The sequence below is a fragment of the Anomalospiza imberbis genome, chromosome 2 (genome assembly GCF_031753505.1).
Source record: "Anomalospiza imberbis isolate Cuckoo-Finch-1a 21T00152 chromosome 2, ASM3175350v1, whole genome shotgun sequence".
Lineage (NCBI taxonomy): Eukaryota > Metazoa > Chordata > Aves > Passeriformes > Viduidae > Anomalospiza > Anomalospiza imberbis.
Genome location: NC_089682.1, coordinates 3029733 through 3053748, shown reverse-complemented (window position 1 = coordinate 3053748; position 24016 = coordinate 3029733). Strand labels below are relative to the sequence as shown.

The 24016-nt window shown below is 41.9% G+C and overlaps 1 protein-coding gene across 2 annotated transcripts in view; it reads right to left on the bottom strand.

Annotated features, from left to right (window-relative positions):
- Positions 1–3265: 3265 nt before the first annotated feature.
- DYRK1A (dual specificity tyrosine phosphorylation regulated kinase 1A) overlaps positions 3266–24016 on the bottom strand; it is a 77437-nt gene continuing 56686 nt past the window's right edge. For both annotated transcript variants that reach the window (XM_068179528.1, XM_068179527.1), the window contains exons 4-12: positions 14109–14201; positions 12964–13152; positions 12147–12294; positions 10516–10802; positions 9202–9348; positions 8747–8887; positions 8210–8516; positions 7617–7741; positions 3266–6707 (exon numbers count right to left, since the gene is read on the bottom strand). In XM_068179528.1, coding sequence (XP_068035629.1) covers positions 6084–6707; positions 7617–7741; positions 8210–8516; positions 8747–8887; positions 9202–9348; positions 10516–10802; positions 12147–12294; positions 12964–13152; positions 14109–14201 — 2061 coding nt within the window. In that variant the 3' untranslated portion in view covers positions 3266–6083. The remainder of the gene's footprint in view (positions 6708–7616; positions 7742–8209; positions 8517–8746; positions 8888–9201; positions 9349–10515; positions 10803–12146; positions 12295–12963; positions 13153–14108; positions 14202–24016) is intronic.

Genomic DNA, 24016 nt, shown 5'->3' with positions numbered 1-24016 from the left:
CAGAGCTCCAGGAGAGTTTGGACAGTGCTGCCAGAAATTGGGATTGTTGGAGGGCCTGGGCAGGGCCAGGAGCTGGGATGGGTGATCCCTGTGGATGCTTCCCACTCAGGACATTCCATGATTCTCTGATTGAAGTCCCTCAGTTTATTCTTGACTCCAAAGGTCTCCAAAATGGCACTTTCCTTGGAGTACAAATTAGGAAAGGCTTTGTTGAGTTCAGCTCAATGTGCTCTGATCAGGACAAGCTGTTCTTCCTGTCTTGGGTAAAGGGAACTCCATCATCATCATCATCATCATCCCTGCAGTCTCAGAATTATTCATTCCATCCACCAGCTGCTGATATTGATGGGAAGGAGTCCTGGATTCCTGCCTGAGCTGGCTAGTAGGGAAACCCGAAGGAAAAGAGAGCTTGGAAACTGACAGGAAGTGGTAAAGATGTCCCCAGCTGGGGAAGGGGAAGAGAGATCCTGAAGAAAGAGGGTTTTTTTTGATTTTCTGCTTGACATCTTCCATTAGTTTCTTTAGAACAAACATTTGATTTTCCATATATCATTTTCCCATCATTAACTCACTGGTTTTGGACAATCAACATCCATAAAATCCATCTCCTTTCTCAAGGGGAGGCCTACAAGAGGGGGATTTGGTTACTAATTTTTCCTGCCTTAAGCCATGCTCCTCTTTTATTACTCAACACCACAAGCAATACCCATAAAACCTGAAGTTTCAAGAAATTGTTAAAATTCCTGTGATTTCACAAGAGATTCATAAGTCAGTGCTCAGCAGGACTCAGTGATCACACAACAACAGATTTCAGAAGTTTTTAACCCATTTTTAACAGAATCAAAGAAAGATTTGGGTTTGAAGAGACCTTAAAAAGAATCCATATCCACCCCCTGCCATGGCAGGGAGCTTCCACTGTCCCAGGCTGCTCCAAGCCCCAGTGTCCAACCTGGCCTGGGCACTGCCAGGGATCCAGGGGCAGCCACAACCTTTGCCAGTGTTTTACCACTCATGGTAAAAATGCCTTCCTTATATTTAACCTAAATCCAGCTCCTTCATGTTGAAAGCCATTCCCCCTTGTCCTGCCCCTCCATCCCTTGTCCCAAGTCCCTCTCCAGCTCTCCTGGAGCCCCTTTAGGTACCAGAAGGGGCTCTGAGGTCTCTCTGGAGCCTTCTCCATCTGAACAACCCCAGCTGTGATTAACTCTGATGCTCCAGAACATCGACCATAAAAGATAATAAGCAGCAACTACAAACCCCCTCAGGTTTAGGCTGATCCCATAAATTTGGCAGGGCTCCTATGGAGAACTGCTGAAATCAAATCAAGGCATCTTCATCAGTGAGGAAGGAACAGCTCAACAGTCACCATGGAAAACTAAAAACCAACTGCAAATTTCCCACCCGAAGCTGTTTCTGTAGAACCCCACAAAACCAGGGTTATGGAGCAGAAAGCCACTGTTTGAGGAGGTGCCTTCCTTTGCTGGGCAGGTATTGTGCACTTTAACATGAATCATTCCAAGTAAAGTATCACAGAATCCCCGGGGCTGGAACAGCCCTCCCAGCCCATGCAGTCCCACCTTGTCCCCAGCCCAGAGCTCTGAGTGCCACCTCCAGGGGACACCTGCAGGGATGGGCACTCCAAAGCTCCCTGGGCAGCCCCTGCCCAGGCCTGAGCAGCCTTTCCATGGGGAAATTCCTGCTGCTGGCCAAGCTGAGCCTGCCCTGGCCCAGCCTGAGGCCGTTCCCTCTCCCCCTGGCTGTCCCCTCCTGTCAGGGAGTTGTGCAGAGCCACAAGGTCCCCAGTGAGAGAATTCCAATAAATAATTTATCCTAAAGTCAGGCTAAACCCCAGCTACCCTCAGGAGATAACTCTCAGCAATATCTCTATTCTGCAGCCACTTCCTTGTGTATTTTTGATCAGAAAAAAATATTTCCTTTCTATCCAGAAGTTCCCGACTGATCTTACTGGGATGAATTTGTTCTATAAGCCAACACAACAGGTTCTGTGTCACCAGGCTGGAGTTTGCACTCACTCCCTCATTAGGAAGGATGTTCCTGATGGGCTTCAACAGGAATTCTTCCACAGATTATCTTTCAAAAGTCTTTTTTTCAGTTGTCCAGTATAAAGTATAAGCACATGGATGGTGTGATGAAAACAAGGATGGCAGAGTGATAAATAATGGAGATGAAGTCACATTTCCAGGTGAATCCAACCCTTGTAGCATCCAGGCCCCTCCAGACACCACGGTACTTACAGGATGGAATCCTAAATCCTGGCATTCCCCAAGCAAATCAGGATGAAGAATCATCTAAATTTACAATCTTTTAATGCAAAGAACTGAGGCTGAGAGGTTGAAAACTGCAATCCTGGCAGGGATAAACAGACAAGGAACCGAGTGAGAGGTCCAAGGATGTACCTGCACCTCCTGCACGCACCCAGCGGGACTGGCAGCACCTGCCAGGGGCTGCGTGCAGCAATTCCAGCTTTTACAACGGGTTTGGAAACATCTGAGGTTTCAGAAGAGCCACAAGAGCTTTACAGTTAAAGGATTTAAGGAGGTTAATCAAGCGAACATATTTTTACGTGGAATAGTTTCAAACTGGAGTTGTTACTCGTCTTTCTGCCAGGCTCTGGTGGCCACCAGCTGTAACTGAGGAGTCCCAGAGCTGAAGGAGGACTGGAAACAACCTGGCTGAATCACTCCAGAGACATGGAAAGCTCCTCCCACTGGGCAGAAACTACAGGAAAATCAGCTTTTTCAAAACTAGGTCCTACTGCACCCAAAGCCAGGGAGTTGGTGAGGCAGGAGGAACTGGGCTGGGCTCTGGGGATAACGGCAGGCCAGTCCCAAAATCCCATTCCACGGCCTCAAAACCAGCTCACCTGGGACTGTGCAGAGCACATCAGAACACTCAGACTAAGAGATGAGGATTAAAGAACTCAAACTACAGGCACAGTCCATGAGAATCAAGCAGAGCTGTGTTCACACATCAGGGATTTGCAGACCTCGCTGGTTTTCAATTAAAAACTCCAAATTAGCTGTTACGCCTCCAACTTTTACTTTCATATTTTTAAGTTTGTTTCAATGTATCTGATATTTACATATTATAGTATAATTATACCTACCATACCATGGCTTGGAGTAGGTTAATTGCATAGGAAGACTTACTACGTTTACATTTTTTCTTTGTTTTTTTCTTAAATTACTCTTTTTTTTTTCTTCTTTTTTTTTTTTTTTTCCTTTTTAAAAAGCACAGTAAAGAGTCTGAGGACAAATTATTCAACTGTTTATCATACATAAGACTGCATGACTATAATACAAAGGGCTTGTCTTTTCATTTAACGTTACAATATACACAGCAAGTCCGGACTAGATCTTACAATCTGAACACAGGTATTTAACCTTTTCCATGCTGTTTATGTTTACAATGCACAGAAGTCCTGTAACCAAACTGTGTAGTAAAGCACACAAAACTGGACTGTAACATAACACAGTATGCAGAAGCACTGGATTTTATGATTTTTTTTTTCCTTCGTGATGTAGAGGTTATTTCTTTGAACTGCTTTAGGTTTGGTGGGGTTATTTTATTTTTTGGGCGCTTGCTAAGGGGTGGCAACCGGCGCGCGTGGTGTTACCCAGATTCCATATTACCCTTATATTCCTAGACAGCAGTAAGAACTGGATTCCTTTTATTTTATATTGCTAAACTCAGCATTCCTTTCTAAGGTGACAGCCTTCCAAATCCTGTAAACTCCTCTGAATAACTGAGCTTCAAAAGAAAACCAAACAAAAAAAAAATAAAAAACGGGGGGGGGAAAACAAAAATCTGCTTTCATCCACAGGGTTGATGTGTCGGTACAAAAAGAAATATTTGATTAGGGAAACCATGATTTACAAAAAAATGCTAATCCCAAGGATTCGTTCCCATTTACATGGTAGTCAGCTGCTGTGTTGCCACTGTGAGTATAAAGAAATTCCACCTTTTCGACTGAAAAAACGACTTGGCCGCATGGAATTGACCATTTGCTGCTAAAATTAACTTTTCCAAGGGCTTACTGGCAGAGGTAGATCACTGCTTCTGTAAGAGAGGATGGGCAACACTGTTCATCTGGGATGGGCAATCAAGGAACTCACCTTCATCCTTTCACCAAGGTTTTTTTCCTCACGCAGCTTTTTTTTTTTTTTTTTTCCTTTTTCCCACAAAAAAAGCCAAAATCTCTTGGATGGGCCCGTGAATTTTGCAACTGCCAAGCTGACTGTGTTATATTAAGGCAGCGTTACCCAAAAATTAGGCACCTGTTAAATACAGCCTGCTAACCTCAGGTCTCCCGTGAGGGTTTTGCTTTACTCAGCCTATTATTTTTTTGGACCTGTTCATGCAATCAAGGTCTTTGCCTTCAAGTTTACAATTTTGTTAATAAGGAATACAAGAATCAACTGCTGGTTTCATAGCTTCTGGATCTAGTGTCCCTTTTAACCTTCAGAAGCCTGAACACATTGATAATGTAACAGATGTTATAGTCTCCAAGTAGATGTCAATCTATTATCTTCAGTACACAGATTGCTGTAAATGTATTGGCTATGAATTCAACAACAGTTCCAGTTTTGTTTAAGCAATAGTACAGCCATAATTTTTCAACTGACATTTAAAAATGGTCTAGTTACACCTTGTGTCAAAGTGCAGAACTGCTACATTATTGGTTACAGACATCTATGTGCTATAAAAACAGCTTTGGTACAATAAATTATCAAAAAAGAAAATAAATTTTTGTAAAATTCACAGCATAATTGTGAGGCAAAAAAGCAGTCACATAAAATTCTGCATTTTTTTTTTTTAAAAATGTTCAGGATGAACAGAAGACGTCTTTGTGCAGAAGTAATGGTGGAGAAAACCACGTGCCGAGAAAAAGCAAAAGAAAAAAGTAAAAAGCAGGAAGGGACACAGTTGTAGCTATTTCCATCAAACGCAAACCACTACTCCTGTGACCTTCAACCAATAAGGAAGTCAACTTTATGACACACGCAAAGTGACCTTGCAATACCTTACAATAAGTGGGTCACAAAAGTCTATTTTAAAAGAAAGGCCTCTTGAATTACCCATTCTCTGTGTTTTCAGCATTAAGGACTGTCTGCAAAAGCATGTCCAAAAGTGATTGCATCTGAAATGGTAGGCTCTTCTAACTTAAGAGTCCAAATCCATAAGGCCAAAGGTTATCCCAAAGACCACCACTTAGACCTCCCCAGGACTGGCCAGGACCGACCCGTTGATTGCTTCTCAGTGCACCTCAGTTATGAAACCAGTCAGATTTCCATCCTAACTGCCCGTGGGCTCCAAAAGGTGGCACCCACAGAATTCCCATCACAATTGCTGCTTTGATCCTCAGTAGATTCAGAAAAGGAGAGTTCTGCTCACCGCCACTTCGCATGCTCAATGTGCCTCACAAACTCCGTCACAACCGTCCCTTTTTACAGCTGAAGAATAATATATTTGTGTAATCTGAAGGTCCCTCTTTCTTACAGTACTGCATTTCTGTGCCCATGGTTGTTTGGGGAACTAAAAAAAATATATATATTACTCACTCCCCCTCCCACCCAAAAAACTTCAAAGGGCCTTTTTTTAGAAATCATGTGCAATGCCTTTAAAAAGAAACTAGTTTGCAACTATGACTAACATTTGAACAATAACCCCTGTCGAATGAGAGCAAAAAAAAAAAAAAAATTATAATTAAAAAAATCAAAACCCCACCCCAAAAAAACCAAACTATGACTAGGTTGTGGCAAGTTAAAATGGGGGAAGCAAAAGGTGACCACCACTAAGCTATCCGTTAAGGTGGGTCCAGACATGGCTCTTAAAAAAAAAAACCAACCAAAAAAAACCTCCCCCCAGCAAAAAACCAACAAAAAAAAAACTTCATTGTCCCTTTGCAATCTTTTCAAGTTTAAAAAAATAGTCAACTTTGCCCTCCTGTAGCGGTTCAGTGAGTTTATCTCCTTCTGATTCAAGCAGCTTTGCACTTTGTTTTTTTGGAAAAACACCACTTCTATAAAAACACACAAGAAACAAACTTAGTTTCAGTTTAGTCACGAGCTAGCCACAGGACTTTGCTGAACACAAACTCCTGTCATGGGAGACTCTTCTCTATCAATGCCTTGCCTCATGGCAAGGTGTCCTTCAGTCATGTAATGAGCAGGACCTGTATTAGCAGAAAACTGGTACGTGGGATGTCCAGCTATGCCAGTTTCTTGGCGCGGATTAGAGTAGACTGTTAAATTCATGTCCATAGCTCCGTTCTGTCCAAAGTCCAAGGTATTAGCAGCCACTGGGCGGTTCTGATAGGCCTGATTGCCTTGGTTACCAGTAGAGGAGGAAGATGTAGAGGAAGAAGTAGTTGAGGAAGACAGGGATGTCATGGAGTGGTGACTGTGGCCCACCTCCATAGAATCCTGGGTGGAGGAGCTGTTTGTTGGAGAATTGTAGACTCTCGGCCTGGTCCGGCTGCCCAAGGCTTGCTGTCCATGGTGGTGGTGGTGGTGGTGGTGATGGTGGTGGTGGTGGGAGCTGTTGCCGTGGTGATGGTGTAATGCGTTCTGTTGCTGAGGGTTTACATGGAAGGTGGTTTCTTGAACCGGGTGGTTCTCGACGGTGACCTGGGTGGGAGCTTCGGTGGCGGTCCAACCGATGGGAGGGGGAAACTGCTGCCGAACCTGCAAAATTCCAATTAAAATGCTGACTCAAAGCTGGCGTTTCACCCAGTCACAGAATCATAAGGGTTGGAAAAGACCTCCCAGACCATCCAACCTCTGGCCACCTTGTCAACTGAGTGTCACATCCAATAGGTTCTTGAACAACACGAGAGATTAAGTTATTTGTATTTATGCCATTTTGTTAAAACCTTAACCAAGCCTTGAAGTTGCACAATTATTCTAGAAATGCAGGCATGTACTTAAGAATAATTTCCAATACTTTTCTGTCTTGAACAACACATGAGTGATTAAGTTATTTGTATTTATGCCATTTTTTTAAAACCTTAACCAAGCCTTGAAGTTGCACAGTTATTCTAGAAATGCAGGCATGTACTTAAGAATAATTTCCGATACTTTTCTATCTTGAACAACACGAGAGATTAAATTATTCGTATTTATGCCTATTTTTTTAAACATTAACCAAGCCTTGAAGCTGCACAATTATTCTAGAAATGCAGGCATGTACTTAAGAATAATTTCCAATACCTTTCTACATATACCTTAAGAAAAATGAATGCACATCCTGGATGTTATTTTCAGTCACTTAAAGGAAGTCTGGTAAGTGACTTTGCTGTCAAAATTATAGAAGCAGCTTTACATTATAGTAATAATAACAGCATTTGTACAACACTTAGAAAAATGAAGCCCTGGCCTCTGGCTGAGGAGCCTGGAGACAATAAGCAAAGCAAATGAAATTTAAATGTTGTAGCTCATACCTTGAAAGGTGCCAGCATCATTAGAGGAACCACTGGAACAACACAGCTGATTACAGGCTACTAAAAAAGCAAGGTCTGTCTACACAGCAATTAATTGTCTACACGGAGGAGAATCTATGGTTTCATCTGTCCTGCACTTTATGTTCTGCCTTACCTGTGGGCTGTGTGTTTCACAGTCCATAGCTTGCACAGCAGCAGTGAAGTGCCCACCGCTGTGTCGATGCTGGTGCGTGGGGTCCGACCGCGCCCTTCCGCTGTTGCTCGTGCCAGAAGATCCACCTGGAAAACCCCAACATGCTCAGTGACTAAAGGGACACAGAATTCACAGCTATCAAACAATGGCAGCATAAAAGTTTTATAAAGTGCTTCAAGGGAAAAGTATAAGATCAATGTTAACCACTCACATTTTTGCTCATCTAGCTGGGCATTTGGGGGTTTTCTGTTTACCTGTTCCAGCTGATTAAAATAATTGTTTAGTGATCATGACTGATATTTTTTGATGATATGGAAAAAAATTAACATTTCAGAGAATCATGGCATATTCTGAGTTGGAAGGGACCCACAAGGATCATCCAGTCCAACTGCACAGACACCCCCAAGAATCCCATCCTGGGCATCCCTGGCAGCGCTGTCCAAATGCTCCAGGAGCTCTGGCAGCCTCGGGGCCGTGCCCATTCCCTGGGGAGCCCGTTCAGTGCCCAACATTAGGAAGCAGAATTTTATCACCTGTTCATGACCAAAACCCACCTGAGCTTGAAGATGTACTAGAGGTGGTTCCTGAAGACTGTGACTGCTCCATGGCAGGACTCGTGGACACGCTGTTACTCGTGTTGGTACCTTCGTCCGCCGTTTTCTTGAAGAAGCTGTGCTGCAGGGCGTAGTAGGGCTGGATTCGTGTCTTGGGGTCATAGTCAAGCATCCTTAAGATGAGGTCTTTGAACTTCAAGTAGTCAGCTACAGTATGACCTGACTCCCCAGCACGGCGCCCACCCGGCCCTCCTGTCTCAACTCCCAGGATATTGTGGAGTTTGCGAGTTCCCGGTGGTTTGTATTCCTGTGGGGAGGGAGGAATGGCTTGGAATCAGTGTGTGAAGCACAGATTCTATGTCAAAACTCAAATCAGGAAACTATTCAACACGACAGGAAATGCTGTTCAATTGACAAGACAGAACAAAATAAAACAACAAAGCTGCATTATCAGTAAGACGATGAAAAACAAAGTAATAACTTACCATTTTACATATTTTTGTATATATTTATTATTATCCTAATTGTTCTACCTACCCTTTTTCCATCTTTGGTCTTCTTCAAGTTCCAAGTGCTATCTGGCAACTTCTCAAAGAACTTTCTTGCTTTGGGTGCTTGGTCGAGGATGTGGGTTGGTGGTATCCCCAAAACTTCCACTATTTTATTCATCTGATCCACCTGTCCCAAATAAAATGGGTTGGTGAAGGACAAGTAACAGCCAGCCCAGCTGTGGCACAAATGTCAGCTACTCATACAAGTTCTAAGTTAATTAATTTAAGAAAAATTTAATATGGACAAAACAAATTAAGGAGTAAGAGAGAGACAAAGAAAATTATGAACAGGTAATTTTGTGTCCTGACAAAAGTCCTGTTATTGATGTCTAATCCTTTTAGAATTACCAGATTTCCCTAATTTATGCATCCCAATAAACAGATGAAAATCATGATGGGGATTAAGGACAGAAGAAAACCAGTTCCTGGTAGATAACTTACCTCATTTGCCCCACTAAAGAGAGGCTCTCCAGTGTGCATCTCGACTAAAATACACCCAAGGGACCACATATCAATTGCAAGGTCATAAGGCATTCCCAGTAGCACCTCTGGTGATCGATAAAAACGACTCTGGATATATTGGTATATCTGCAAGAAAAGCATCTCCAAGTCACAATCACACTCAGCATCCAAAAGGAATGAAAATTCCAAGTGACAAAACACAGCTGCCATGAAATCCCATTTTGGTGCAGGGAAAGATGAGGTATCAGGGGTAATAAAATCTATACATATATTACATTAGTAAAAGTTTCTAGTTGTTAATTTTTAGGAAAATATTATGGAAAAAATTTAGGAAAAAAAGCAGGAAAATATTTTTAGGAAAAAAAGCAGGAAGTTCAGCTTGAGTCATGTCATTTTTTTTTAATTGTGATTCTTAACATTTCAAAATTATCTTATTATTGATAAATAATGGATTTGGATAAATAATTCAGATGTCATTTCACCTCCTGGTGTCTTCCTTCAGCCCTTCCTTTTAGTTTATAGCAAAAAGTTCTTTTATTAATCTAAACCCCTCTCTCATTGCTGCTTTCAATACAATATTCCATATTCTGATCCACTCTCCCAAAATTTGTCCTGGGAAAAAGCAATGGGGTGCTACTGGCCAGTGCCAGCTCCTCAAGAGACAATGAGGGTACTTTTGGTGAAGTTAGTCCATGAATTCCTGAATTCTTTACCTACAGATCCAATCTGCAGTGTCACTCATCATAAACAGGGGACAGGCTGAAAGAATGCTCATGGAAAGAGGAATATAGATGGAGTAAGATAATAATAAAAGAGTATTTTATTTCTTTATTTTTACTTAATTTTTTGTTTTATTTATTAGCACTGCATATTTCTACAACCAAGTGCTGGTGCATTCTCCACTGACAGCACAAAAACACAGCCAAGGAGAAAGAAAAAAACATGGAAAATTTATCCTATGGTGGATTTTTATCTACCGGGGCACTAAAGGAAGTGGAGGATTGTCAAATTGTTCAAAATTAGGTGTGGATGTGACACTTTTGGACTTGGTTTGGTGGTGAACGTGGTGCTGCTGCTCCATGGTTGGACTTGATCTTTCCCACCCTTGACAATCCTGGGATTCTGACACTCATATTTAAAGCTCTTGAGGACTGTGGATCTCTATTTAAAACTGAGTCATTATTTTAAAGCTACATTCATCATGAATGAAGTTTCAATGAGCTAGATGAGTATTGTAACTTAAAAATCCAGCATTTTTCAGCCGGAAATTCGCCGATTTTCCCCCAAACTCACCCTCTGCCCAAGCTGACACGAACTGCCGAAATCCACGATCTTGATGGCGCTCCTTTTGGGGTTGCAGAGCAGGATGTTCTCTGGTTTTAGGTCACAGTGAATGATGCTGAGCTCGGGGGTGGCCAGGAAGAGCAGGGCCGTGCACATCTGCTGCGCGAACTTGCGCGTCAGGTTGAGGGACACGCCGCGGAAGTTGGTGTTCCTCAGCAGGTCGTACAGGTTGTAGGACAGCATCTCAAACACCAAGCACAGGTGGTTCCTGAACATGAAGTGACGCTTCAAATGCACTGGGGAAAAGGGGGAAATGTCATTAGTGCACACTGAGAATGATGGGTTCATTACAACACAGCATGGAGGAAGGAGGACCGTCAATAAAATAACTTTTAAACTTTTTTTTAAAATAACTTCTTCTTCCCTGGTCCTGTGGTGTTTACAAAATATTTCTGCCATGCTTGGAGGACAAGAGGACATCTTCACATCGTCAGGTGCACCTCAGTAAAACTGGAAAATCTTGTGAAATCTTTTAAATGCTTTCATCAATGTGTAGGAAGCTGAGCGCTGAGTAAAATAAGAGCATTGGTTTTTTCCTGGTTCTGTATTATTTACAAAATATTTCTGCCATGTCTGGGGTACAGAGGGACATTTTACACACCCTTGGGTGCAAAAACTTGTGAAATCTTTTAAATGCTTTCATCAATATGTAGGAAGCTGAGTGCTGAGTAAAATAAGAAAATCAGGTTTTTCCTTGGTTCTGTGTTTTTTACAAAATATTTCTGCCATGTTTGGAGGACAAGAGGACATTTTCACATCCTCAGGTGCACCTCGGTAAAGCTGTGAAACTTGTGAAGGGATATATTATCAAAATAAGTTATCATTCCCTTACATGTAGAGAGGAAATATTTAGTTGTGAGAATAATTTAAAATACACAATGACATCATTGCAATTTATAAGCTGATCAATTAATAAAACTGATCAATATCCCCAAGGAATTGTATTCATTTCCTTCAGGCGCAATCTCAGTTTATGAAAGAAACCAATCCAAGCCTTTTTTATTTTCATTGAATAAGTGAAATATTCATCACATTCCTCTGTTCAGAGGCCAGCAGGGTTTGCCATTGTCAAACCTTCAGCTGCCACCAGAAAACTGAAATAGGAAAAACATTTCAGAGAAAAAGCAACACGCTCTCCTTTCTGCCATAATAAAATCTTGAATATGAGCACCATGAGAATTCAGACTTTTAATTAAGGTGGATTTTTGGCCAGCTTGGTGTCCATGGATTTGTTTTCTCCATTATCCCACAGCAGTTCCTTCTGTGTCCTTTACAACCCACCTGAGAGGGCACATTTTGCTCCCACCCTGACGCCATTTCCTGCCACACATCCTTCTCCAAATTCCCGTTCTCTCACCTTTGGAATTCTCCTCCCACCATTCCATGTCCTGCTGGGCTTCCCACACTTGATTCCAACTCCTCCCCACGCTTCCTGAGCTCACTGGACCCACCAGCTTGGCAGAAACCACCAAATATCATCACAAATATTCCAAAATAGATTTGGCAATCAGCTGAAAGCAGCCTAAGCTCTACAGCAAGATTGGTAATACAATAAAAATGAGGAGCAATTCACTCAATACCTATGTAGTACTTCATCTCAGTGTCATGTTTGTTCATCAGCTCGAGCAGTCTCACTTCAATCTGGGCCTGGTTTAGGAAAGCCTTCTTGTTTTTGATGATTTTGATGGCCACCCACTCCTGCTCCACTCGGTCATAAGCCTTCACAACCTGCAAGAGAAGCCAAATCCATCAGGAAAATCCAGTTTTCAAACCCCACCCAAACTCCCTTGTTCACCTTTTTGAATTCAGAATTCTCCTTTTTAATTCTATTTCTTCTGATGATACAATAAAGCTACAACTCATTTGGCGACATTTATTGCAGTGATGTCACTTTATATGCAAATAAAATTATCTAAAGCAACACTGTAAAAGGACTGGTAAATCTGAGAAAAACTAAAACCATAAAAATAAAAGCTCCATCCTCCTTCCAGCCTTGGCTAAAGCTGCAATCATTTAAAACAAATGCTGCTAATGACATTTATAGGAGGTAAGATCCAGCAATAACTATTGTTTGAAGTTAAAAACCCAATTCAAACTAAAACCCTGACTCCAACTAAAAACCTAACTCAAACCAAAACCAAACTCAAGTTAAAAATGTCAACAGATGGCAAAAGGTGGAGGATTTCTCGTTGTAAAATGCTACAGACACCAAAAAAAAAATTCAAATGTTTTCTGTAGTAACGTGAAATAGCACAAAATATGAGTGTCTGAACAGGCACTCAGGGTAACAGGAGTGGGAAAAAACAGTTCTCATTTCAAAACAAAGCAACAGCAGCAGTTCAAATTAAACACAAGTGTGATGCACAGAAAGAATATGAGCACCTAACGAGCCACTACCTGTCCAAAGGATCCTTTGCCTATTAAAGAGTCGATTTCATAGCGGTCCATCCACTTCTCCCCATTTTTCACGATGTAGTCGTAGTTGTCATCGTCATAACCATCATTGTAAACTTTCCTCTCCTTTTTGTGACTGGAATCATCTCCCTGGCCCTGCTGATGCCGCCGTTTTTTTTTTGCATAGTAAACCTGGAGGGGAAAAGGAGCTTCCTTAAGAGCGCTGCTTAGAACAGCAGCTCAAGAAAGAGGAAAATCAACTTTTATTCAGCATCCCGTGGTTTGAAAGTGCAACTTCTACAAGTGGAAAACCAAGCAATCCTCTCCTCCTATTGCTGTGTTTGAAGTCAGGTCACTATTCCAAAGGAAAGTCTTGAATAATTGAAGAATTGGGAAAGCAGAGCTGAATAAATGTACTAACATTAATAAGTAATAGTAATAACTCTGATAAATGTGCTAACACTAATAAATAATTGTAGTAACTCTGGTAAATATACTAACACTAATAAATAATAATAGTAATATTGATAAATGTAGTAACACTGATCTCTGGAGTTCACAGGTGCCAAAGGAACAGAAACACCCCAGCACACTGTGCACACAGTAAAATTCAAAATGCTAACTAGCCTGGAATTATGGATTACCACTTGATGTTCCCACAAGACTGGGAAAGAATTCCAAGGAAGTCATTCATCACCATAAAAATCCCTTCACATTCCCTTTAATTATCAAAGTTTGAAACCAACTGATGCTTTCCTGTATTAACCTGAACAACTCCGTATTTTCCATTTGTCTATAATATTTAATTCAATAATTAAGGGAAAACACTTCAGCATTTTCCTCATAAGCTCTTAGAAACATTAATAAAGTTTTATTGAGCTCAACGTGTGCTTGTGCCACTCGTGTCTCCTTGTCCCGCAAGCTCAACATTTGTTTATAAAACAACAGAAAATAAATCCCAGGATAAAAGATTTCCTGTGTGCTGGACAGGAACAGGACCACGACAGCCATGACCTCAAACAGGACGTGAACAACTGAGAGAAAGCTCGAATTTTTGGATCTCTTGATGAGATTATTTGCAGAAAATCCATTTAAATCATGTATTGTAACAAACATCAGTGCACACTGAAGACAGCTGCAGCCATTACCTCATTAATATGCTTGTATGTTTTGATCAAATCTACGGAGAGTTTCCTCAGTGGAGCAGTGGCTGGATCACGAAAAGTTTGGGGCATCCGCCTCTGGAATGGGAATATGACAGAAATTAGAACAAAAATAGGAATTTAATGGTATAGTTACTACATCAAATTGTGAAATTCCTCACAGAAAGGAGTTGTTTAAATGCGACTTTTTTTTTTTTTTAACTGACAGTAAAAAGTTCCCACACCCTGCTTAGTTATTTTTTAACATATTAAGAATTTTTCAAAAAGGAGTCAATTCCAAGATTCCTACCTCTCCTGCCACTACACCCAACAGGTTTAATCCAAATCTCCTCTGACAACGAAGACTCTCCTCCATCACTCCTCCCCCTCAGGACTGACACACGAACTGTCACCATATCTAAGGTACAGCTCCAAAGGAACTTCACAGCAAGTTCCTTTGGAAGTTCACACAAACTGCTGGAGAACTGGGCCAGCTCACCACATTCAACTGCATTAAATTCCAAATAAAACCCAAATCCAGGGCTACCAAGAGACAAACCACCTCCAAAGGCTGTGTCCAGCACTGCTGGGCAAGCTCTGGGAATTCTGTCCCACCCAGCCGGAGTCTGACGGGGACTCTGGAGAGTGGCTGATCCCTCAGCCTGCTCCTCTCCCCATCCCAGAGCACAGAGGGCTCTGGAATATCCCAGGGAGGAGAGCCCAGAGCCTCTCTGGGCTCTGCTCAGGGCTGGGCACTGCCCAGGGCAGAAGTTGTGCCTCCTGGGCAGGGGAATTGCTGGGCTCAGCCCCTGCCCGTGGCTCTGGGGCCATTGCTGGGCCTGGAGCAGAGCCTGGACCTGCTCGGACCTCCTGCACACAGGGACACACAGGGACACACAGACAGGGACACACAGGGACAGACAGACAGGGACACACAGGGACAGACAGGGACACACAGGGACAGACAGACAGGGACACACAGGGACAGACAGGGACAGACAGACAGGGACAGACAGACAGGGACACACAGGGACAGCCAGGGACACACAGGGACAGACAGGGACAGACAGACAGGGACACACAGGGACAGACAGGGACAGACAGACAGGGACAGACAGACAGGGACACACAGGGACAAACTGGGACAGACAGACACACACAGGGACACACAGGGACAAACAGACAGCCAGGGAGAGCCAGGGGCAGACATACAGCCATAGACAGCCATGGACAGCCATGGACAGCCATGGACACACAGGGACAGACAGGGACAGACTGGGACACACGGGGACAGACAGACAGCCAGGGACAGACAGACAGGGACACACAGGGACACACAGGGACAGACTGGGACACACAGGGATAGACAGACAGCCAGGGAGAGCCAGGGGCAGACAGACAGCCATGGACAGCCATGGACACACAGGGACAGCCAGGGACAGACAGACAGAGACACACAGGGACACACAGGGACAGACAGACAGGGGCACACAGGGACACACAGGGACAGACAGACAGGGACACACAGGACAGCCAGGGACAGACTGGGACACCCAGGAACAGCCAGGGACAGGCAGGGCTGAGGCCCCTCTCACTGGGGCTCCTCTCCAGGCTGAGCAGCCCCAGCTCCCTCAGCCTCTCCTGGGCATGGAGATGCTCCAGGTCCTTGCTCAGCTCCAGGAGCTCCTGTCCCTGCTGTGCTGAGGAGCCAGAGCTGGACACAGCACCCAGAGGTGTCCCCAGGGCTGGGCACAGGGGCAGGGTCACCCCTGACCTGCTGGCAGTGCCCGTCCCGATCCCCCCAGGACACTCTGCTGGCCCAGGGACAGCTCGGTGTCACCAGGTCCTTCCCCAGCAGGTCACCCCAGCCTGGGCTGCTGCCTGGGGTTGGTCCCCTCCAGGCGCAGGACAGAAAAGCTCAGGATGAGTTTAAGCAAGTCCACTGGGGAAAGCTTCTTCTGTGTATGCTTTCCATCAGAATTCTTGAACTAATAAATGAGTTATTAAATGGAAGTGTCCAAGGAAGGCCTGGAGGTGGCACTCAGAGCTCTGGGCTAGGGACAAGGTGGGCACAGGGCACAGTTGGGATTCATTTTGGAGACCTTTCCCAACCTAAATGACCCTGGAATTCATTTCAGTGATATGAACCTGAAAAAGCAGAAGTCACCTTCTGTGACTGAAGAGACTTTGCCATTGCCAAGTCTACCTGCTCTGCACAAACAACTCTTTCTTTTCTTCCCCTCAATGACAAAATAAGAATCACATCCAAGTGACCCAAAAAAGGTCTCATAGAAATTATAGAGAGTTTGTGCTTCTGAAACTGGACATGCACTGAGGTACCCGAGGGACCACCCTAGAAAGCCAAACTCCCATTCTCCTCCTGTGTGGGCAGGGGGAAAAAACATTAATTTTATTTTATTACAAGTACAAGCACTTTGTAAACATCAGGAAACTGTCTGAAAGTTTTCCTAAACAAACCATCAGATATTTACAAAACATTTTTGTTTCTTCCTTTCATCTGGCAAACAAATGTGGCCCATGCAATAAACCCCACCTAAAGGGGATCTTTAGGTTCTCTCCCACAGCACTGAGCAGCTGCAAGTCCTGATCCAGCTGTCACTGTTAAAGCATCTTCAAATCCAAATATTTCCTTCAAATTCCTTAATTCTGACTGAGAGAAGTTATTGGAATATAGGAACACTGGTGGGTTTTGCTGGTGAAAGAAACCAGGATGTGGCAGAGGAATATCAGGAATATTGGCAGGGCCCAGCCTCTGTCCTGGGCTGGATGAGCAGCACAGGGACTTGATTTTTGAGGGAAAAGTCTCAGTGTGGAAGAATTTCATAGTTAGACCAACTATTCCCACAAAAAATTGGTCTAATTTGGAAAGGGAGTTTGTATGACAAGTCTTGATGTTTATTTTCTAAGTCAAATTTGCTTGCTTACTTCAAAAATAAAGATCTACTTTCCACTCTGAAATAAAAAGCCTGGTGGAAAAAAATATCTGAATTATCACCATCCAAAAACTGTAAATAATTTAAATTCTGCAGGCTACTGCAGCCCGTCCCTTCTTTAACAATTGTGCATTTTGACAGTCACATATTTCTGAGCTTGCTGCTGAACCTCTATGAACTTTTCCACAGGTTCTATTTTGCTCCCCTGGCTTCATAAAGTTTTGGGTTGAATTTTTTTCCTCACACTTTTACACTGTGAAATTTGTAATATTCCCTTCTTTTTCCAAGAGAGATTCCTTCTTCCTGATGGTGTCAGACCATGGAACAAAGTAATTTTGTGTTTTATACAACAACACTATCCAACCCTTTATTGTTGGGTTTACTCTGATTTCTGACTTGGATTCAAGGAATGCTCAACCACCAAAGAAAGGGGAAAGAAAATATGGGGGGAAAAGGGGGAAAAGGGGAGGAAAGGAAAAGGAAAAGGGGAAAAGGGGAAAAGGGGAAAAGGGGAAAAGGGGGAAAGGGGAAAAGGGGAAAAGGGGGAAAGGGGAAAAGGTGAAAAGGGGAAAAGGGGAAAAGGGGGAAAGGGGAAAAGGGGAAAAGGGGAAAAGGGGAAAAGGGGAAAAGGGGAAAAGGGGAAAAAGGGAAAAGGGGAAAAGGGGAAAAGAGGAAAAGGGGGAAAGGGGAAAAGGGGAAAAGGGGAAAAGAGGAAAAGGGGAAAAGGGGAAAAGGGGAAAAGGGGAAAAGGGGAAAAGGGGAAAAGGGGAAAAGGGGAAAAGGGGAAAAGGGGAAAAGGGGAAAAGGGGAAAAGGGGAAAAGGGGAAGGAAAAGGAAAATGGGAAGGAAAAGGAAAAGGAAAAGGAAAAGGAAAAGGAAAAGGGAAAGGAAAAGGGAAAGGGAAAGGGAAAGGGAAAGGGAAAGGAAAAGGAAAAGGAAAAGGAAAAGGAAAAGGAAAAGGAAAAGGAAAAGGAAAAGGAAAAGGAAAAGGAAAAGGAAAAGGAAAAGGAAAAGGAAAAGGAAAAGGAAAAGGAAAAGGAAAAGGAAAAGGAAAAGAAAAACTCCCATTTCACAAGCTTCAGTCTCTATCTGGTGGCCAGACAGCAACACTGCAAGCCCAGATCTCCCTAAAACCAGAACACAAATCAATGAAATGCTTCATCTCAGGTCTGAGAGACAAGAAACTACTTTAATTATAAACTGTAATTAAATAATAAGGAACTACCCACAGAAAGGCCCCATTTATGTGTCCTCAACACATTGGTGAGAAAGCACATTTTATGGGAACTGTGACTTTGAACTCAGGTGTGCTGTTTGAATTCCCAGCCTTCGGGGATGGAACACACAACCAAAGTTCTCTCTTCATTTTCTTTTTTGTCCAATCAGATGGCATTGTTCCTTTTTAAAATATTTTTATTTTGATTATGGAGAATCCTGAGCTGTTTATGGGATGCTTTAATTCAGATTTTTTTTACAAAAAGAAAGCTCCACCACCATCCACATTCATTAAAAGAAGAAAGAAAAAAAAGATCAATTCAGCTTGTGTATAGCACACGTTCCACTTCATAAACAGAATAAATAATGAAGATTTCATTGTCTCAGGGCAACTTTTAGCAAGAATTCCAAGTGTAATTGTTTAATTGACCTGCATGGCCACACTGATGACAGAGACTGCTGAAGTTAAACCAACATTAACAATAATGTTGAACAGGTAGTGCCAATATCTGAATTAAGGATTTTAAACTGGTGCTACAACAGGAACTTGGCAATAATCTTGATGTGGTCAATAAAGTATCTGGCCAAGATCTGGTCAGTGAAACCTCAAATTATGCAGATAATTATTTTTGTAATAATATATAAAAAATTTATCTATATATTTATCCCTCTATATATCTATAACTATATATATACATATAAAATCATGCAAATTATTTTAGATAAACAGAGCTAGAAAGGTGTTTAACAGTCAGCCTGACCTTCCCATTCCAGGTATTTCATGAAAGCTGAACTGCTGGAATTTGTTACCAAAATCTCATCTCAATTCCTTTATCAGGTAAATCAATTTTCCAATAATTTTGTAATTAAATGAAAAGAGTTTCAGGCAATCTGAGCATCCATGATGGAGATAAACAGAGAAAAAAAAAAAAAACCTTTCAAGTTGTGACAACTTTTAAGCTCTTATCTTTTATTCCCATCAGGCTGCATTGAAGTCACAGGATGGAAGCAGTTAAAACTGCACAGAGAAATATCAATTTATTACCACTGCAGGAGAAAAATCCCAGAGATCCCAACTTTTCTGTTCTCTCTGGAACATGTGCTCCCACACTTCCCTGAAACTGAAGCACTCAGCAGCCACAGCCAAGAGCTGGACCCCTCCTGCCAGCACTATTTGGGAAATAAAAGCCTTAAAAAATAACTCCTGAAGGGAAAAAATGCAAAAGAGCTGGAAGTTTTTAACTGTAATTTAAGACCTCATAAATAAGTGAAAAACAAAACAGTCTGGCTGGTCTTGGAGTATCTTCCTAGAGTTCTTTGATCCTTGTCAGTGATGGGTTTGGGGACCAGAGCCAGAAAGCAGTAAGTGCAAGAGAAAATTACGTAAATAATCTTTTAAGAGCAACTTATATGTAATTATTTATATTATGCACATTTAATATAAATACATATATTTTATATAATCTGAATATAAATTGTCATTATTGTTCCCTAGCCTTTAATCTGCAACTGTGAATGATTCCCCCAAATACCAGAATATGGCCAGCAAGCCACTACAGGCCCAAAAGCAAGCAGGACAGAGCAGGAATAAAACAAATAAATTCACATGCAAGACCTGGCTTCCCTTTCTCTGCGAATGAATTAAAATCAATCCAGGAACCTGAAGCAGACACTCCATAAAAAAAGGAGTGAGTCTGCAGCAAAAACACAAAAATAACCTGATAGTCTAATGTCATCTAAATAATAGATTTCATACAATTTGAATATAAATTGTCATTATTGTTCCCTAACCTTTAATCTGCAACTGTGAAGGATTCCCCAAAAACCAAAATATGGCCAGCAAGCCACTACAACCCTAAACCTAAGCAGGAATAAAACCAATAAATTCACATTGCTTTTCTCTGCTAATGAATTAAAATCAATCCAGGAAGCTGAAGCAGACACTCCATAAAAAAAGGAGTGAGTCTGCAGCAAAAGACACAAAAATAACCTGATAATCTAATGTCATCTAAATACATAGACTTTACACAATTTGAATATAAATTGTCATTATTGAATTATAAATTGTCATTAGATCTAATGTCATCTAAATACATAGATTTTATACAATTTGAATATAAATTGTCATTATAGGTCCCTAAAAATCCCCTTTAATCTGCAACTGTGAAGGATTCCCCAAAAACCAAACTATAGCCTGCAAGCCACTACAACCCTAAACCTAAGCAGGAATAAAACCAATAAATTCACATTGCCTTTCTCTGCTAATGAATTAAAATCAATCCAGGAAGCTGAAGCAGACACTCCATAAAAAAAGGAGTGAATCTGCAGCAAAGACACAAAAATAACCTGATAATCTAATGTCATCTAAATACATAGATTTTATACAATTTGAATATAAATTGTCATTATTGAATTATAAATTGTCATTAGATCTAATGTCATCTAAATACATAGATTTTATACAATTTGAATATAAATTGTCATTATAGGTCCCTAAAAATCCCCTTTAATCTGCAACTGTGAAGGATTCCCCAAAAACCAAAATATGGCCAGCAAGCCACTACAACCCCAAATCCAAACAGGAATAAAACCAATAAATTCACATTGCCTTTCTCTGCTAATGAATTAAAATCATTCCAGGAACCTGAAGCAAACACTTCATAAAAAAAGGAGTGAGTCTGCAGCAGAGCCCCAAAAATGACCTGTGGGAGCATCCCCAGGTACTCGGTGAGGCTCAGGGATGGGGTTTTTGGAGAGGAGCTTTCCCGGCAGCAGCAGCTGCGGCCAGCAGAGGGGGGCTGTAGCTCGGGAAAGGCTCCGCTGCAATCCCGAGCTGGGAAAATCCCGATTTTCACAAGGCTCGGGCTGTTCCACCACCGGGAACAACGGCAGCAAAGGGGCTCCAGCTCCTGGCAGGCAGCTGCTGCCTGCTCGCAGCAACACGGCACTTCTGGGGCACCAAATGGGCTCTTTAGGGCACCCCAAAGGTTTACTTCAGGGCACCCAAAGAAGAGACTTTTTGGGACCCAAGGAAGTTCTTTTTAGGGTACCTAAATGAGTTACTTTTAGAGCATCCAAAGAAGTTACTTTTAGGGCAGCCAAATGGGGTGTTTAGGGCACTCAAAGAAGTTATTTTTAGGGTACCTAAATGAGTTACTCTTAGGGTACCCGAAGAAGATTTAGGGCACCCAAACAGTTTATTTTTAGGGCACCCAAAGATGTTACTCCTAGGGTACCTAAACAAGTTACTTTTACGGTACCCAAAGAAGATTTAGGGTACCCAAACAGTTTAATTCTAGGGCACCCAAAGATGTTACTCCTAGGGTACCTAAATGAGTTACTTTTAGGGTACCCAAAGAAGTTTTAGGGCACCCAGTTTACTTTTAGGGCATTTAATGGGGCGCTTTAGGGCACCCTAACAGTTTACATTTAGGGCTCCCAAAGATCTTACTTCTAGGGTACCCAAATTAGTTACTTTTAAAGTACCCAAAGAACTTTTAGGGCAGCCAAACAGTTTATTTTTAGGGTACCTAAATGAGTTGCTTTTAGGGTACCCAAAGAAATTTTAGGGCAGCCAGACAGTTTACTTTTAGGGCACCCCAATGGGATATTTTAGGGCACCCACAGAAGCTACTTTTAGAGTACCTAAATTAGTTACTTTTAGGGCACCCAAAGAAGCTTTAGGCCACCCAAACAGTTTACTTTTAGGGCATCCAAATAGGGTATTTTAGGGCACCCAAACAGTTTACTTTTAGGGCACCCAAAGAAGCTTTAGGGCACCCAAACAGTTTACTTTTAGGGAACCCAAATAGGGTATTTTAGGGCACCCAAAGAAATTAGTTTTAGGGCATCCAAATGGGGTGTTTTAGGGCATCCAAAGAAGTTATTTTTAGGTTACCTAAATGAGTTACTTTTAGGGTACCCAAAAAACTTTTAGGGCACCCAAAGAAGTTGCTTTTAGGGCACCCTAACAGATTATTATTTTTATATCTGCACCCAAGCAGAGTATTTTAGGGTACCCAAACAGTTTATTTTTAGGGCACCCAAAGATGTTACTTCTAGGGTACCTAAACAAGTAACTTTTACGGTACCCAGAGAAGATTTAGGGTACCCAAACAGTTTAATTCTAGGGCACCCAAAGATGTTACTCCTAGGGTACCTAAATGAGTTACTTTTAGGGTACCCAAAGAAGTTTTAGGGCAGCCAGACAGTTTACTTTTAGGGCACCCCAATGGGATATTTTAGGGCACCCACAGAAGCTACTTTTAGAGTACCTAAATTAGTTACTTTTCGGGCACCCAAAGAAGCTTTAGGCCACCCAAACAGTTTACTTTTAGGGCATCCAAATAAGGTATTTTAGGGCACCCAAAGAAATTAGTTTTAGGGCATCCAAATGGGGTGTTTTAGGGCATCCAAAGAAGTTATTTTTAGGTTACCTAAATGAGTTACTTTTAGGGTACCCAAAAAACTTTTAGGGCACCCAAAGAAGTTGCTTTTAGGGCACCCTAACAGATTATTATTTTTATATCTGCACCCAAGAAGATTATTTTAGGGTACCCAAACAGTTTAATTCTAGGGCACCCAAAGATGTTACTCCTAGGGTACCTAAATTACTTTATTTTTAGGGTACCCAAAGAAGTTTTAGGGCACCCAGTTTACTTTTAGGGCATCCAAATGGGGCACTTTAGGGCACCCTAACAGTTTACATTTAGGGCTCCCAAAGATCTTACTTCTAGGGTACCCAAATTAGTTACTTTTAAAGTACCCAAAGAACTTTTAGGGCAGCCAAACAGTTTCTTTTTAGGGTATCTAAATGAATTACTTTTAGGGTACCCAAAGAAGTTTTAGGGCAGCCAGACAGTTTACTTTTAGGGCACCCAAATGGGATATTTTAGGGCACCCACAGAAGCTACTTTAAGAGTACCTAAATTAGTTACTTTTAGGGCACCCAAAGAAGCTTTAGGCCACCCAAACAGTTTACTTTTAGGGCATCCAAATAGGGTATTTTAGGGCACCCAAACAGTTTACTTTTAGGGAACCCAAATAGGGTATTTTTGGGCACCCAAAGAAATTAGTTTTAGGGCATCCAAATGGGGTGTTTTAGGGCATCCAAAGAAGTTATTTTTAGGTTACCTAAATGAGTTACTTTTAGGGTACGCAAGAAACTTTTAGGGCACCCAAAGAAGTTGCTTTTAGGGCACCCTAACAGATTATTATTTTTATATCTGCACCCAAGCAGATTATTTTAGGGTACCCAAACAGTTTATTTTTAGGGCACCCAAAGATGTTACTACTAGGGTACCTAAACAAGTAACTTTTACGGTACCCAGAGAAGATTTAGGGTACCCAAACAGTTTAATTCTAGGGCACCCAAAGATGTTACTCCTAGGGTACCTAAATGAGTTACTTTTAGGGTACCCAAAGAAGTTTTAGGGCACCCAGTTTACTTTTAGGGCATTTAATGGGGTGCTTTAGGGCACCCTAACAGTTTACATTTAGGGCTCCCAAAGATCTTACTTCTAGGGTACCCAAATTAGTTACTTTTAAAGTACCCAAAGAACTTTTAGGGCAGCCAAACAGTTTATTTTTAGGGTATCTAAATGAGTTACTTTTAGGGTACCCAAAGAAGTTTTAGGGCAGCCAGACAGTTTACTTTTAGGGCACCCAAATGGGATATTTTAGGGCACCCACAGAAGCTACTTTTAGAGTACCTAAATTAGTTACTTTTAGGGCACCCAAAGAAGC